The sequence below is a fragment of the Taudactylus pleione genome, unplaced genomic scaffold, assembly GCF_031769625.1.
Source record: "Taudactylus pleione unplaced genomic scaffold, aTauple2 ptg001003l, whole genome shotgun sequence".
Taxonomy (NCBI): domain Eukaryota; kingdom Metazoa; phylum Chordata; class Amphibia; order Anura; family Myobatrachidae; genus Taudactylus; species Taudactylus pleione.
Window position 1 is genome coordinate 96,943 of NW_028285404.1, and position 16,764 is coordinate 113,706.

A 16,764-nucleotide genomic window follows, 5' to 3' on the forward strand; every position below is an offset into this window, starting at 1 on the left:
TATATATAACATAGTCATTGTACTGTCCGTAACCATCTCTGTAGCATAGTGTATATATAACATAGTCATTGTACTGTCCGTAATCATCTCTGTAGCATAGTGTATATATAACATAGTCATTGTACTGTCCGTAATCATCTCTGTAGTATAGTGTATATATAACATACAGTCATTGTACTGTCCGTAACCATCTCTGTAGCATAGTGTATCTATAACATAGTCATTGTACTGTCCGTAACCATCTCTGTAGCATAGTGTATATATAACATACAATCATTGTACTGTCCGTAACCATCTCTGTAGCATAGTGTATATATAACATACAGTCATTGTACTGTCCGTAACCATCTCTGTAGCATAGTGTATCTATAACATACAGTCATTGTACTGTCCGTAACCATCTCTGTAGCATAGTGTATCTATAACATACAGTCATTGTACTGTCCGTAACCATCTCTGTAGCATAGTGTATCTATAACAGTCATTGTACTGTCCGTAACCATCTCTGTAGCATAGTGTATCTATAACAGTCATTGTACTGTCCGTAACCATCTCTGTAGCATAGTGTATATATAACAGTCATTGTACTGTCCGTAACCATCTCTGTAGCATAGTGTATATATAACAGTCATTGTACTGTCCGTAACCATCTCTGTAGCATAGTGTATCTATAACAGTCATTGTACTGTCCGTAACCATCTCTGTAGCATAGTGTATATATAACAGTCATTGTACTGTCCGTAACCATCTCTGTAGCATAGTGTATATATAACAGTCATTGTACTGTCCGTAACCATCTCTGTAGCATAGTGTATATATAACAGTCATTGTACTGTCCGTAACCATCTCTGTAGCATAGTGTATATATAACATACAGTCATTGTACTGTCCGTAACCATCTCTGTAGCATAGTGTATATATAACATACAGTCATTGTACTGTCCGTAACCATCTCTGTAGCATAGTGTATATATAACATAGTCATTGTTCTGTCCGTAACCATCTCTGTAGCATAGTGTATATATAACATACAGTCATTGTACTGTCCGTAACCATCTCTGTAGCATAGTGTACATATAACAATCATTGTACTGTCCGTAACCATCTCTGTAGCATAGTGTATATATAACATACAGTCATTGTACTGTCCGTAACCATCTCTGTAGCATAGTGTATATATAACATAATCATTGTACTGTCCGTAACCATCTCTGTAGCATAGTGTATATATAACATACAGTCATTGTACTGTCCGTAACCATCTCTGTAGCATAGTGTATATATAACATACAGTCATTGTACTGTCCGTAACCATCTCTGTAGCATAGTGTAAATACTGTATAACATACAATCATTAGCGTCCCTGCTAAGCTGTTTTAGTGGGGCGCTGCTCCCTGCCAGATTTCAAGAGGGAAGAATGCGACCTGCCCTTTTAGAGGCGTCCTTCTAAAACAAAATGTCTGGTGGGGTCCCTACCCTCGGGCCGCAGTGTCCCACGTGCGGGAAAAATTGTGGTGCAGCGATCACCGCTACTGAATAGATGCCATATTATTAATAGAGATAAGAGTGATGTCACTGCGACACTCCCAGACTCCCTCACCTCCCCAGTCAGGTGCCTGTGTTAGTAATAAGAGATAATAGTGATGTCACTGTGACACTCCCAGACTCCCTCACCTCCCTAGTCAGGTCCCTGTGTTAGTAATAGACGTAATAGTGATGTCACTGTGACACTCCCAGACTCCCTCACCTCCCCAGTCAGGTCCCTGTGTTAGTAATAGAGATAAGAGTGATGTCACGGTGACACTCCCAGACTCCCTCACCTCCCCAGTCAGGTCCCTGTGTTAGTAATAAGAGATAATAGTGATGTCACTGTGACACTCCCAGACTCCCTCACCTCCCCAGTCAGGTCCCTGTGTTAGTAATAGAGATAAGAGCGATGTCACTGTGACACTCCCAGACTCCCTCACCTCCCCAGTCAGGTCCCTGTGTTAGTAATAGAGATAAGAGTGATGTCACTGTGACACTCCCAGACTCCCTCGCCTCCCCAGTCAGGTGCCTGTGTTAGTAATAAGAGAAAATAGTGATGTCACTGTGACACCCCCAGACTCCCTCACCTCCCCAGTCAGGTCCCTGTGTTAGTAATAGAGATAATAGTGATGTCACTGTGACACTCCCAGACTCCCTCGCCTCCCCAGTCAGGTCCCTGTGTTAGTAATAGAGATAATAGTGATGTCACTGTGACACTCCCAGACTCCCTCACCTCCCCAGTCAGGTCCCTGTGTTAGTAATAGAGATAATAGTGATGTCAGTGTGACACTCCCAGACTCCCTCGCCTCCCCAGTCAGGTCCCTGTGTTAGTAATAGAGATAATAGTGATGTCACTGTGACACTCCCAGACTCCCTCGCCTCCCCAGTCAGGTCCCTGTGTTAGTAATAGAGATAAGAGTGATGTCACTGTGACACTCCCAGACTCCCTCGCCTCCCCAGTCAGGTGCCTGTGTTAGTAATAAGAGATAATAGTGATGTCACTGTGACACTCCCAGACTCCCTCACCTCCCCAGTCAGGTCCCTGTGTTAGTAATAGAGATAATAGTGATGTCACTGTGACACTCCCAGACTCCCTCACCTCCCCAGTCAGGTCCCTGTGTTAGTAATAGAGATAATAGTGATGTCACTGTGACACTCCCAGACTCCCTCACCTCCCCAGTCAGGTCCCTGTGTTAGTAATAGAGATAAGAGTGATGTCACTGTGACACTCCCAGACTCCCTCACCTCCCCAGTCAGGTCCCTGTGTTAGTAATAGAGATAAGAGTGATGTCACTGTGACACTCCCAGACTCCCTCGCCTCCCCAGTCAGGTCCCTGTGTTAGTAATAGAGATAATAGTGATGTCACTGTGACACTCCCAGACTCCCTCGCCTCCCCAGTCAGGTCCCTGTGTTAGTAATAGAGATAAGAGTGATGTCACTGTGACACTCCCAGACTCCCTCGCCTCCCCAGTCAGGTGCCTGTGTTAGTAATAAGAGATAATAGTGATGTCACTGTGACACTCCCAGACTCCCTCACCTCCCCAGTCAGGTCCCTGTGTTAGTAATAGAGATAATAGTGATGTCACTGTGACACTCCCAGACTCCCTTGCCTCCCCAGTCAGGTCCCTGTGTTAGTAATAGAGATAATAGTGATGTCACTGTGACACTCCCAGACTCCCTCACCTCCCCAGTCAGGTCCCTGTGTTAGTAATAGAGATAAGAGTGATGTCACTGTGACACTCCCAGACTCCCTCGCCTCCCCAGTCAGGTCCCTGTGTTAGTAATAGAGATAAGAGTGATGTCACTGTGACACTCCCAGACTCCCTCGCCTCCCCAGTCAGGTGCCTGTGTTAGTAATAAGAGATAATAGTGATGTCACTGTGACACTCCCAGACTCCCTCACCTCCCCAGTCAGGTCCCTGTGTTAGTAATAGAGATAATAGTGATGTCACTGTGACACTCCCAGACTCCCTTGCCTCCCCAGTCAGGTCCCTGTGTTAGTAATAGAGATAATAGTGATGTCACTGTGACACTCCCAGACTCCCTCACCTCCCCAGTCAGGTCCCTGTGTTAGTAATAGAGATAAGAGTGATGTCACTGTGACACTCCCAGACTCCCTCACCTCCCCAGTCAGGTCCCTGTGTTAGTAATAGAGATAATAGTGATGTCACTGTGACACTCCCAGACTCCCTCACCTCCCCAGTCAGGTCCCTGTGTTAGTAATAGAGATAAGAGTGATGTCACTGTGACACTCCCAGACTCACTCACCTCCCCAGTCAACAGGTAGATAATCTCCAGGGTGATGTTTAATATCCTCTCAGTCATGTGACTCCTGTCCTTGTCCATCCTCTGTGATTCCATAACTTATACAGGACGGGTGTCACCGTCACGTGGTTGTTAGTAAAGACTCTCCGGTACCTCACAGCTCAGCTACCTAGGAATAGATATAAGAATTATTAGAAACACCACAGAGTACACATGTAACAGACAATCTTGCATAGAGATACGCTTTGCGGACGGATCCTTTGATGTGATGCACAGTTCACGCTTCCGAGCGGAGCAGACACATTGATGTGAGTCACAGCTGCAGGAGCCTCAGGTGTATGTTATACTTATATACTGGTTTCTCCAGTCATCCAGGCACCAGTCATTTCCTTACATGTAGTTACTGGTATTGGTCACAGAAATCATACAGAGGGTAATGGGAAAAGCTGGTTTCTGGCCGCGCACTGAGGAGAGATAATATTACACTATAACATCTTATTGTCTCAGTATATAACTATTATTTGTCCTATATGGGAAGCAGGTTACTGTTTAGTGGTAAGTGATAGGACATGTCTGAGGGTACAGATAATGCTATATCACATATTAGTCTTCATTCTAGCACCCTGCATCTGTCACACACCGTGCAGTTCCTCTATCCTGCCTGGGGTGTCACTCCCTGCTCTGGTGCTTCTAGCACACTCATCTGATGCAACAAATTGCTGATATACAGACCAGAATGTGCTAGAAGCACCAGAACAGAGTGTGACACCCCAGGCAGGAAAGAGGAACTGCACGGGTTGTGGCAGGTGCAGGGTGCTAGAATGAAGACTACATATCATTATAACATATGTTATTATATAGGGAAAGATATTTGATCAATAACATGAACACGGAGCCTTTATGTGGTGGAAGCATCAGTCACTTGTTCCCTCACTGTGTAAGGAACGCGGCTGTATCTGCTTATTAGGTCATTTCCATCTATATTGTTACTTTAATGTTACAATAAGGGGCATATTTATTAAAGGATAATTACAGGCTAACGCGTGTTATTGGGGGGATACCCACAATTAAGGATACCAAGAAATTGAAATAGAGCGACCGCTGCAGGTGTCTGTTTTCTTTCCATTTCTGTCTATAAAGCAGCTGCCATATGTGTCTACGAGGAGCTGCCACGCTGCAGGAATTACCAAGCTTGGCCAGTCTGCTAACACCCGACGCTGGCATCAGCCTAGGGGCTACTATAGTGGGGATATTAGCAAAGCGGGACCCTTAGGATCTATCTCCATTCCTTCCCAGTACAAGTGCCAATGCCAAACACGGAAGTAGAGAGATCACTATACACAGGTCACACACTGACCTCTATACACAGGTCACACACTGATCACTATACACAGGTCACACCGATATCACACACCTGATACACGCTGATCACTATACACAGGTCACACCGATATCACACACCTGATACACGCTGATCACTATACACAGGTCACACCGATATCACACTGATCATCACTATACACAGGTCACACTGATATCACACTGATTACTATACACAGGGCACACCGATATCACACACCTGATACACACTGATCACTATACACAGGTCACACCGATATCACACACCTGATACACACTGATCACTATACACAGGTCACACTGATATCACACACCTGATACACACTGATTACTATACACAGGTCACACTGATATCACACACCTGATACACGCTGATTACTATACACAGGTCACACCGATATCACACACCTGATACACGCTGATTACTATACACAGGTCACACCGATATCACACACCTGATACACGGTGATTACTATACACAGGTCACACTGGTACTACACCTGATAAGCTGAGATGAGCTCCTAAATGCAGGTGATGGTGGTCTGGGCGATAGGGTCTCTCTCAGGGTCGTAGTTAAAGTTGAATGTGTGATAGTATCACCATCACAGTCACACATGGAGAAGGAGGAGGGCTTACATTTGAACACTAGGTTTTGTTTATTTTAATGTCCATACTTGATCTTGTTTCGGATATTTTTCTGAAGACCATCAGTCACCGTGAAAAATGATCGGTCTTACCCAAAATGGCGCCTGCACAGGAGACATCACGTGACCAGAAGTAACTCTTGTTCCGCATTCATTGTATAAGACGTCTGTGTGGCTGCTGATTGGCTGTTATGAGTAAACAACATTACCCATGATCCTCTCCTGCTGGTGATGTGTGTAATGTATCTGTGTTGTGGTCAGTGTCTGACTGATCTCTACACCAGGGGGCAGGTGGCCTGTGGCACTCCAGCTGCTGAGGAACTACACATCCCAGCATGCCCTATAACAGCAGCACTGTGGCAGGGCATGCTGGGATGCGTAGTTCTCCTGCACCTGGTGTAATAATAACAGGAGCTATGTGACAGAGATAGGATGTGATAAGAGGTCTCTGTGTTATACACAGCTGTCACCTAAGCTGCCATCATATATGTTATCATTGGGAATGTTCCTGTTAGTGAGTACAGAGCAGCCCCACAGTACAGCACATCTCATGCATGTATGTATGTGTTATGTGCTGCAGCTCTCGCTGTCTCTCTCTCTTATTATAGGTTATTATGTAGTAACGCAGAGACACAAACTTTCCTGTTGGCCAAGTGGTAACACAAACCGGCGTCACTGCGGCACATACAGGAGGAGAAGGGGACACGGTTATGTGTAAGGGAGGGAGCTGTGTCATACATGCCGACATCTGTAACAGCCCCTCTGGGGGAGTCCTGTGGGGGGAACCCTCTCTGATGGGGACGTGGTGCCGTGTTCAGGTCATCGTGGCTCTCGGCATCTTACAGCAGGGAGTTGGGGTAGGGTCACCACCCGTCCGGGATTCATCCAGACAGTCCAGAAATCAGAAGATTTGTCTGGAGGACCTTTAATTCCAGACGGGCAGCGTTCGCAAATCTCGGCGCCTCAACACTGCCAACACTCAGTACGCCCACCTCCTGCCTGATCCCCCCTTACCTATGTAAAAATACAACTCCTCCCTCACACCTGAAGTAACTTATTAAGCTCCCTCACCCCTGTAACACATTACCCCCACTCACCCTTATAGTAACACATTACCTCCCCTCTCTTGCCTGTGTAGACATACAATCCTAACACCTGTAGTAACACGCTACCCTTACTCAAACCTGTAGTAACTTACTCCCCTCCCTCACCTCTGGAGTAATACATTTTCCTTCCTCACCTCTGTAGTAAAACATTACCCCTGCTCAACCCTGTAGTAACACATTCCCCTCCCTCACCTCTGTAGTAACACGTTGCCCCCGTTCACCTCTGGAGTAACACATTCCCCTTTTTCGCCCATGTTGTAGCACATTCCCCTCCCTTCCCTGTGTAGAAATACAATCCCACCCTAACACCTGTAGTAACACATTACCCTTACTCAATCCTGTAGTAACACATTCCCCTCCTTCGCACATGTTGCAACACATTCTCTTCCTTCACCCTGAAGTAACACATTTGACATTCCCCTCCCTCAACTGTGTAGTAACATATTTTATACTTCAGGGACCATAGAGGTCCACAGGGTGAGCTTGGGGTATATGTGATGCAGAGTCATCAGGGCACCTTACGCAGGATGCACTTGGGTCTCACTCTATACCCCACCCCCCGGGCCAGAGGCACCTCGTTTCGGTGGGTGCCCGGCCGCAGTCGGGTCACTGATAAACGCAGTGGGTCTGTTCCAGCCCCTGAAGATTTTCCAGGCAAGAAGTTTTTTCTTTTCTTCAGAGCGGACAGTCCAGAGGACGTCTGCGCTGCCGCTCCGTCACCCCGCCGGCACCGAGACACCGGTACAGATCCTGAGATCTCGGCGGGCCTCCGGGGCCTTGGCTAGCAGGGACCCCAGAGGATCTGTGGACTACGGCCGGGCGATACAGGGAGCAAGGTAAGCAGCGGGTCGCCATGGTGGTGAGATGCAGTCCTTTTTCCCTCAGGGCTCGGGACTCCCTGGGGATGACAGCATGCGGAGCCAGACACTGAGTCCTGCGCTTCCACTAGACCACCAGGGACAGCGGGCTAGAGTGATAGTGGAAATGCTCTAGTCTCCAAGGGTTTAAACGCTGGCCAGGGGAGGCTGCCTTCCCTGTTCAACAGCCAGCTCCTCCCAGCTGCACAGCGCGCCTTTCCACCACGGTCTGGCTGGGCTGTGGCAGCTCTCCTCCGAATTCACCCCCTAAGAGGTCTCCAGCGGCCATTTTCTCCTGGTTGCGTCGCAGATCACACAGGCGGTGCGGAGCCCGGGTCCCCCTACATACCTCTCCTCCAATAAGTGGCCAGTGTATGTAGCACTATATCCTACCAGACGCTAAGTCTGTGTAGTTGATTAGTAAGTGCCATAAAGTGCAGGTGTTGTTATTCTGCCTTGTATGTGACTTTATGCTAGCGCTGTCTGGCTGAGTTTCACTTTCTTCTGTCAGCCATTTTACTTTCCCTGTGTCTCTTTTCTCACTGAGCCCTAACACAAGTGTTGTCAGGGTGCAGCCTCACAGTTTGTTGTCCTGTGTGGTGGGTCACATACAGTATACAAGTATCCTCTCCACCATGTCTGGTAGTGAGAGTGATATGCCAAGTTTGGCTCCCGCTCTGCTGGTATGCAAAAAGTGTACAGCGGGATTAGGGGTGGGAGACATGGTCCTTCAGGGATTATGTTTGAAGTGCAATGCTTCTCAAGGTCCCTCTACGGTCTCTGCCACTCCGCAGGAGCCCCCTTGGGCGTGCTTTGTACAAACACTAATGGCCATTGCGGGATGTTTAGCTGTCCCTCCTGTGTTTTCCCCGCTAGGGTTCTTACAGCAGCAGCTTTATGCCCTCTCAGGGCCTGCTGCAGCTGGCTACACCCATGCAGGTGGTATCTCCCCCGTGGGTTAATACGATCCCAATGCGTTGCAGAATATGGCTAAGGTGCGCCAGGGGGAGGCACGCCAGAGTAGACCGGCTAAAAGATTTTTACCGTTGTCTCAATCTACTCTGTATGATGACGACGATATGTCATCTGACGATGGGGTGCTCCCGGATGACTCTGACTCTGAGTCCTCTACACATGAGGTGGAGTAAGTCAAACATTTATATTCCGGGACTGATACAAGCTGTCAGGGTAGCCTCTCAAGGATGTGAAGGTGACCACGGCCATCTTCCCATTGTCTGACCAGCTGGTGGACCACATGGAGGTGGCATGGGAAACACATGGAAAGCATTACCAGCCGCAGAAACGTCTGGCTTATGCTTAGCCTTTTGCTGAAGACGTTGTCTCTGAAGGATACCACAGATAGGAAGGTGGAGGTTTGCCTGAAATTCATTTATTCCCTTTCTGGTGCTGCGTGCAGACCGGCCATGGCTATCTGCTGGGTGGCTCGGGCTATGGAATGTTGGGCAAACACCCTGGAAAAAATCCTTGTCTTTGGATGCTACCAGGGAACAGTTGAATCTAGTGGGCAACCTCTGAGATTCAGCTACTTATATTAACAAGGCTGCCCTGGTTGTAAGCTTATTGAATGCCAGGATTTCCACTGCGGCCATTGCGGCTCGCCGCTCCCTGTGGCTTTGCTCGGACTCCAAGAAGGGCTTAGAGTGTTTACCTTATAATGGTAAGGTCTTGTTTGGCCCTGATTTGGATACAATTGTGGATACATTGGCAGTGGCTAAGTTAGCTTGTCTGCCTTCTGCTCCTGCTCCCTCAGGGTCTCGGACCTCATCCTTTCGGACCTATCGGGTCCCAGGTAAGGTCAGAACAGTCCATTCCTAGGCCGTCAACCTCCAAGAAAACTTCCAAGCCAAAGAAACAAGCTTGGAGTGCGAGACATCTGTCTGCCATACCTGACGACAAGTTCTCAGCCTGACGGGGCTGGCCTCCCCTTGGGGGATCCCAGGGTGGGAGGCTGACTTCTTCAGTTTGCCCAATACTGGTGTCAGACCACCACAGACACCTGGGTAAGAGAAGTGGTCTCTCACGGGTACGCCCTCTCCTTCCGCAGAAGGCCACCGCATCAGTTCTTCTGCACAGGCCTCCTGTCAAACAAGGACAAGACCTTGGTAATTTAAGAGGCAGTACAATCCTTGCTTCAGGCAGAGGTCTTTGTACTGGTTCAGTTATCCCAGAGAGGAACTGGTTATTTAGAATGTAAGCTCTCACGAGCAGGGACCTTTTCAAAGGCACCTAACACTTGACTGCCCACTCCCTGCTGCTTATTGCAAGTGCTTTAATCACTATTGCAGTAATGTATATAAATCGTGTCCTTGTCCTTCACTGTAATGTACTGTAAGTTACTTGTTTCTTGTTCATTTATTAGTTTTATGTACTATGTAAGGCGCTGCGGAACACTTGTGTCGCCATATAAATAAAGGATAATAATAAAAATAATAATTATTCCAGCCTTTTTCTGGTTCAAAAACCGAACGGCTCCCACCATCCTATCCTCAATCTCAAGTCCCTGAACAAATTCCTCAGGGTACCTTATGCTCCATCATACTGGCTATGGAACCTGGTGATTTTATGGTGTCTATGGAACCTGGGGATTTTATGGTGGCTCTGGATATTCAGGATGCATACCTACATATTCTGATTGCTTCAGCTCACCAGCGTTTTCTTATGTTTGCTGTGTAACAACAACATTTCCAGTTTTGGGCTCTGCCGTTTTCCTCTCTACTGCACCTCGGGTGTTTACCAAAATTATGGCGGTAATGGCAGCCCATCTGCAGCTGCAGGGGTCCGCCTGTTACCATACCTGGACGACCTTTTACTGTTGGCAGGGTCTCCAGAGGTACTTTACCACAACCTCCAGCTGACAATATCTGTGCTACAGTTGCACGGGTGGTTGATCAATTGGAAGAAGTCCTCCCTGATCCCGTCTTAAAGGAAGCTCCATCTGGGAGCTCTGTTGGATTCCAAACAGCAGAGGATTTTTCTGTCCGCAAACAAAATCTCCACTTTACAGATGCGAGTGCGCAGATGCCTCCACAGTCGCCGAGTGTCAATCCACTCAGCAATGCAGTTACTGGGGTCCATGGTATCGACATTCAACATGGTCGATTATGCCAGTTTAATTCCCGGCCTCTGCAGAAATTGATCTTCAGGTTGGACGGATTACCCCATCGGATAAGGACACAAACGATGGTGCGCTCTCCGGAGGTGCGTCTATCTCTGGCTTGGTGGCTGCAGATGGACCACCTCACCAGGGGGCACCCTTTTTGGATCCCAGACTCCTGACAACGGACGCCAGTCTCCGGGGTGGTGGTGCAGTGACAGGTCCACACTCCTTCGAGGGATGGTGGACAGCAGAGGAGTCTGCTCTGCCAATCAACGAAGTTCAGTCAGACAATGCCACGACCGTGGCTTACATCAACCATCAAGGAGGGACTCGAAGTCAGGTGGCAAGGCCATCTCCCAGCCATATCGGCAGTGTTCATTCCAGGAGTTCTCAATTGGAAAGCGGACTTCCTCAGCCGTCATGATGTACATCCGGGGCTATGGTCTCTTCACCAAGAGGTGTTTCAGCTCCTAGTGGACAAGTGGGGCCTTCCGGACGTGGACCTCCTGGCCTCTCATCAAAATCACAAACTGCCTCTGTATAGGTCCAGGAGAAGAGACGCCAAGGCTCTCTTGGTAGACGCTCTGTCAGTCAAGTGGACCTTTCAGTTTGCGTACCTGTTCCCTCCCTTCTGCCTCGAGTACTTCGGAAGTTCAAACAGGAGGGAGGCACTGTCCTCCTGGTGGCTCCAGCATGGGGCAGACATCACTGATACTCAGATCTTCTGAGTCTCTCCATTGACGCTCCGTTTCTGTTGCCTCAATGTCCGGTCCTGTTGTCTCAAGGTCCTTGCCTTTACCAGGACCTGAGCCGTCTGTCTTTGATGGCGTGGCTCTTGAGACATATCTCCTAAGGTCCAAGGGTTTTTCCAGCTCTGTGGTTAACACCATGCTCAGAGCACGTAAACCTGCCTCTGCCAGGATTTACCGCAGGGTGTCGCATACCTACTTTGAATGGTGTCGTCCCAGAGGTTACAACCCCCAGGTGTTTCGGGTATCCAGGGTTCTGGCTTTTCTGCAGGCAGGTTTGGCAGGTTGCCTCACTAAAGGTGCATGTCTCTGCCCTTTCAGTGTGGTTCCAGCGAAGGATCCCTCCTCTTCCTGATATCCGCACTTTCCTACAGGGGGTCCTTCGTATTCAGCCTCACTTTGTCCCTCCTGTGGCGCCTTTGGATTTGGCTGTTGTTCTTCGGGCCTCCAGGGCCCTCCATTTGAACCCCTGGACTCAGTGGATTTCAAATGGCTTACTGCCAAGATGTTTTTTCTTCTGGCTATTGCTTATGCCAGAAGTGTCAGACTTGGGGGCTCTCTCTTGTAGTTCCCCATTTCTGTTTTTTCACCAGGACAGGGCGGTGCTTCAGACACACCCTGGTTTCCTTCCTAAGGTGGTCTCTAGTTTTCACATTAATGAGGAAATTATTGTACCGGCCTTTAATATGCCAGACCTCTCGGCAGGTGGGGCCTCATTGGGTGTGGTACATGCCCTCAGGATTTATGTGGACATTGCACAGGGGGAGGAAACATTTTACCTCTTTTCACCCCCATAGGAGTCAAATTTTGAAAAATCTCTTAGTGGGCACCTACGTCATGGAAGGAATATACTCCCTGATTTTCATGTTTCTAGGTCCTGGGGTATGGGCTGGGCCTTTGTTTTTGCAAGTGAAGACCAATTCAAGCAATTGTAAAAATAGTGTATTATCGAGACCCAAATTGTTATCCAGATAATTAAAAAATAATCGCACAAGCTTTCAAGCCCAGATCACGTGGGATGCATATATATATATATATATATATATATATATATATATATATACACTTTAATGTCCATCACACACATAGTGGTAGTTTCCCTAATGTCAAGTTAACCCCTGAAAAGATTGAGAAATATAGTTGTATCTTTTAAAAAAGTTTTTTTTTCTGGATACATGAGGATGTAGAAACATATCCAACAGTTGAGAGATGGGCTGGTGCAATGATATGATGGGGTGTCTAGGCGGATTGACCCCATCTTTATGGACTTTGGGGATAGTGAACAAAATAGGGGTTATAGGGAATTTTTGAACCATAGCATCCACCAATTTATGCTCCCAACAATTTTACACTATCCTGTAAGATTTTATATTATTCGTGTTGGTATTGGCCCAAGGGGTTATGTGGTAGTTTACAATATTACTGTATGTCAGACAATTGTTGGAGTATGTCCTTGTATTTGGTAATACGTTGCAGAACAATACCCAAGCCCTTATCCACAGGACGGATGATTATACTTGTGTCCTGACTTCAAACTTTCAGCACTTGCCTTTCCGCTCTGGAGAGATTATGGTGGATATGTGGCCCAGTTTGGGCGAATTATGACATAGAGTCATCCAATAAGCGTGTGAAGGTTTTGATTGAAGCATTATTAGAGACCGGCTCAAATTTACATTTCATGCGCCTCCTACAAAATGTCTCTAAAGACGTATTGGATACAATAGTTGTTTGGTTTAAAAAATGTTCTTTAAAATCGTAATCCTCTATTCATGCGGTGAAGGTCTATCTATCATTCAAAGTTGTTGTGGATAGCCGTAGCTCTTCAATCTTGGATAAGGGACGGGATGATAGATTGAATATTCCATTTTTCTTTTTTGTTGTTGTCGCTTTTGAACCTCCTTTTGTTTTGCCGCCCACGACTTTTCTTCCTCTCCACCACGTTGTGAAGTAGACGGCTCATCTGCTGCAATGATGGTGAAATTGATGTCACTCTGGGATGATTGATGTTGATCCTTAGGACTTTACTTATTGTTCCAGTCGGGTCGTCCTGGAACTCTGTTAAATCTGTGCATAGACTTCGTTCCAGTGATCCATCTATAGACCCTATTGACAGAGGGGATGGCGAAGAGAAAGAGCGTCTTTGCCATCAGCCACTTGAGGTCTGCTGAGTTTAGAGGTTCAAACGGAGGAGCCTGTAAATCCCAGAGAACCAAGGACAAATCCCATGGGGCCACCAAAGGAGGCTATTCTCCACCTTCAAAGGAGGTTGAAGGTAAATACCCTGAAAGAACATTCTAACATCAGGCAGGGGAGCGATCCTTCGCTGGAAGCAGACTGACAGTGCAGAATCCCAAACTTTAAGGGAGGTCAGGCGGAGGCCGAGGTCTAACTCAGCCTGGAGAAAGGCAAGCACCCAGGAAACCCTAAAACCGTAGGGTCATAGCCTTTGGGTGAGCACCATTTAAAGTAAGAGTGCCAAACTCTGTAATAGATGCGAGCCGAGGAAGGCTTACGCGCCCTGAGCATCGTCTGGACCACAGAGCGAGAGAAACCTTTGGTTCTTAAGAGGCTTAACTCAAGAGCCACGTCGTCAATGACAGACAAGATAGCACAGGGCCCTTGTTTACACCAGGACCTAACAGATCCGGCCGTTGAGGAAGTGGAAAAGCAGTGTCTATGAAGAGACTCCACAGGTCAGTGAACCAATGGCACCTGGGCCAGGCTGGAGCTATCAGTATCACCATGCCACCTTCTTGCTTGAACTTTTGGAGAACCCTTGAGAGGAGGGAGACTGGAGGAAAAAGGTTGCGTGATTGAAGTTACATCGCATTGCCAGAGCGTCCACATGGGTGGCTGAGGAGTCATGTCCTGGACCTGTAAATGGGAACCTTGTTGTTGTGATGTGAGGCCATGAGGTCTATGTCTGGGAGGCCCCATTTGTCCACCAGCAGTTGAAAGACATCCGGGTGGAGAGGTACTCTCTGGTGTGTACATCCTAATGGCTTAGTAAGTCCGCTTCCCAGTTGGGAACTCCAGGGATACATTCTGCCGAGATTGGCAGTAGATGATGTTTGGCCCAGACCAGGATGTGTGCTACTTCCCACATGGCTGCCCGATGTCGTGTGCCTCCCTGATGGTTGGGAGATGCTACCGCAGTCACGTTGTCGGACTGGATTTGGACCAGACTTCCCTGGAGCGCTATTTACACTGCTCGAAGCTCCAGAAAAGGTATGATGACCGGTTACTGCGCCCCATCCACGAAGGCAGGCATTTGTAGTGTGGAGCTACCAATTTGGGATCCAGAAGGAGCAACCCTTGTCCAAATGGGACATCTGCAGCCACCATGAGAGGGAAAGCCAGACCTACGGAGGGAGGAGGATCGCCTGGGACTGGATCAGATGATACTGCCCGTTCCACCGGGAGAGAATCAGTTGTTAAAGGAGACAAAACAGAACAGGGCATAGGTGGATACCATGGACCCCAGGACCTGCATTGCTGTGTGAATGGATATCCTTCGATTGCATAGCAACTTGCGCACGTGCAAGTGTAGTAACAAAATTTTGTCCGCTGCCAGAAAGATCCTTTGTACTCAAGAATCCAGCAGATGTACCATCTGCTGTTTGCGAAGAGAGGGAGGACTTTTTCCAACGGACAAGCCAGCCGTGTGCTTGTAGGCAGGCAATGCTCAGTGTGATAAAACAGCCGGTGAATGTGCCAAAATTAAGAGGTCTTCTAAATATGGCAGGAATCTGACTCCCTGGCGCCTGAGGTGGGTCGCCATAACTGCCATTATTTTGGTAAAGACCAGAGGGGCCTTCGACAGAGATCGAAGGGCAGCACCTGAAACTGGTAATGTTGCTGCAGGACAGCAAACCATAGTAACCGTTGGTGGGCTGGAGTAATATGCATGTGCAGGTATGCATCCTGAATGTCCAGAGAAGCCATAAAATCCCCAGGTTCCAATGCCAGGACAATTGATCGTAAAGTTTCCATGCGGAACTTGGATAAACCTGTTGAGGGATTTGAGATTCAGAATAGGCCGATGAGACCCGTTGGGCTTCTGAACCAAAAAGAGAGTGGAATAAAAAACAGTTCCTCGAAGAATCCAAGATACCGGTATTATCACACCTGAACGTAGCAGGGAGTAAATGGCTTGTTGGAGGGCCCGGGCCTTTATGGGGTCTGATGGAGGACTTGTACAAGAAAATTGCTGGGGAGGATGCCTAAAAAAGGTGAGGGCGTACCCATGAGAGACCACTTCCCGGACCCAGGCATCCGTGGTTGTTTGACGCCATGAGTAGGCGAACCGCAGAAGTTGGCCTCCCACCCTGGGATCTCCCAGAAGGAGGCCTGGCCCATCAGGTGGAAGGTTTGTCACCAGACATGAGGGCTGGACATTTGGCCGCCCAAGGCTGCTTGGATCAAGACTTGGTAATCTTGTGTGAGCTAGGCTGCCTGGGAAAGGACTGTCTTCTAGCTTTACCTTGGGGACGAAAGGACCAAAAGGAGGACGGTTTAGGCTTAGGGGCAACTGCTGACGGAAAAAAAATGATTTTGAGGCTGCCACGGTAGCCATGATTTTGTCCAACTCTGCGCCAAACAGCATGTCTCCAGAGAAGGGTAAGGATTCGAGGGCCTTCTTGGATTCTGTGTCCGCTTTCCAGGATCGCAGCCAAACGACCCGACAGGCAACTACAGAGGTCGCAGAAGCCTTAGAGGCAAGGAGTCCAGTATCCAATGCAGCTTCTCCCAAATAAGAGGCCGCTTCCCGGATATGGGAGATGTAGGCCAGTTGTTCCCTGGTAGGCTGTCTTCAAGCACATCAGTCTACCTTCGATAGTCTTAGCTACCCAGGCCGTGGCCATAGCCGGCCGAGTAATAGCGCCAGAAAACGAGTTAATGATTTAAGATAAGTTTTCTATCTGTAGCATCCCTTAAGGGAGGATGCAGATCAGGGGCGGATTGGGATGGAACCAGCCCGGGAAATATCTGGAAGCAGCCCAAATGGAGGCGTGGTCTTTTGAGGGTGTGTGGTTTGTTAAGGGGGCGGGATTGATCCTCCCGCCCCCTTTCGGGGTTAGGTGACCCCGTCTTCAGGAACACACACGTGTTCCTGAAGACGGGGTCACCTAACCCCG

The 16,764-nt window shown here is 48.1% G+C and overlaps 1 protein-coding gene across 1 annotated transcript in view; it reads right to left on the reverse strand.

Annotated features, from left to right (window-relative positions):
• LOC148454336 (uncharacterized) overlaps positions 1–5,894 on the reverse strand; it is an 80,549-nt gene extending 74,655 nt beyond the window's left edge. Inside the window, exons 1-2 of the mRNA XM_088461031.1 lie at positions 5,653–5,894; positions 3,797–3,962 (exon numbers count right to left, since the gene is read on the reverse strand). Coding sequence (XP_088317157.1) covers positions 3,797–3,889 — 93 coding nt within the window. The 5' untranslated portion in view covers positions 3,890–3,962; positions 5,653–5,894. The remainder of the gene's footprint in view (positions 1–3,796; positions 3,963–5,652) is intronic.
• Between the last annotated feature and the right edge of the window lie 10,870 nt (positions 5,895–16,764).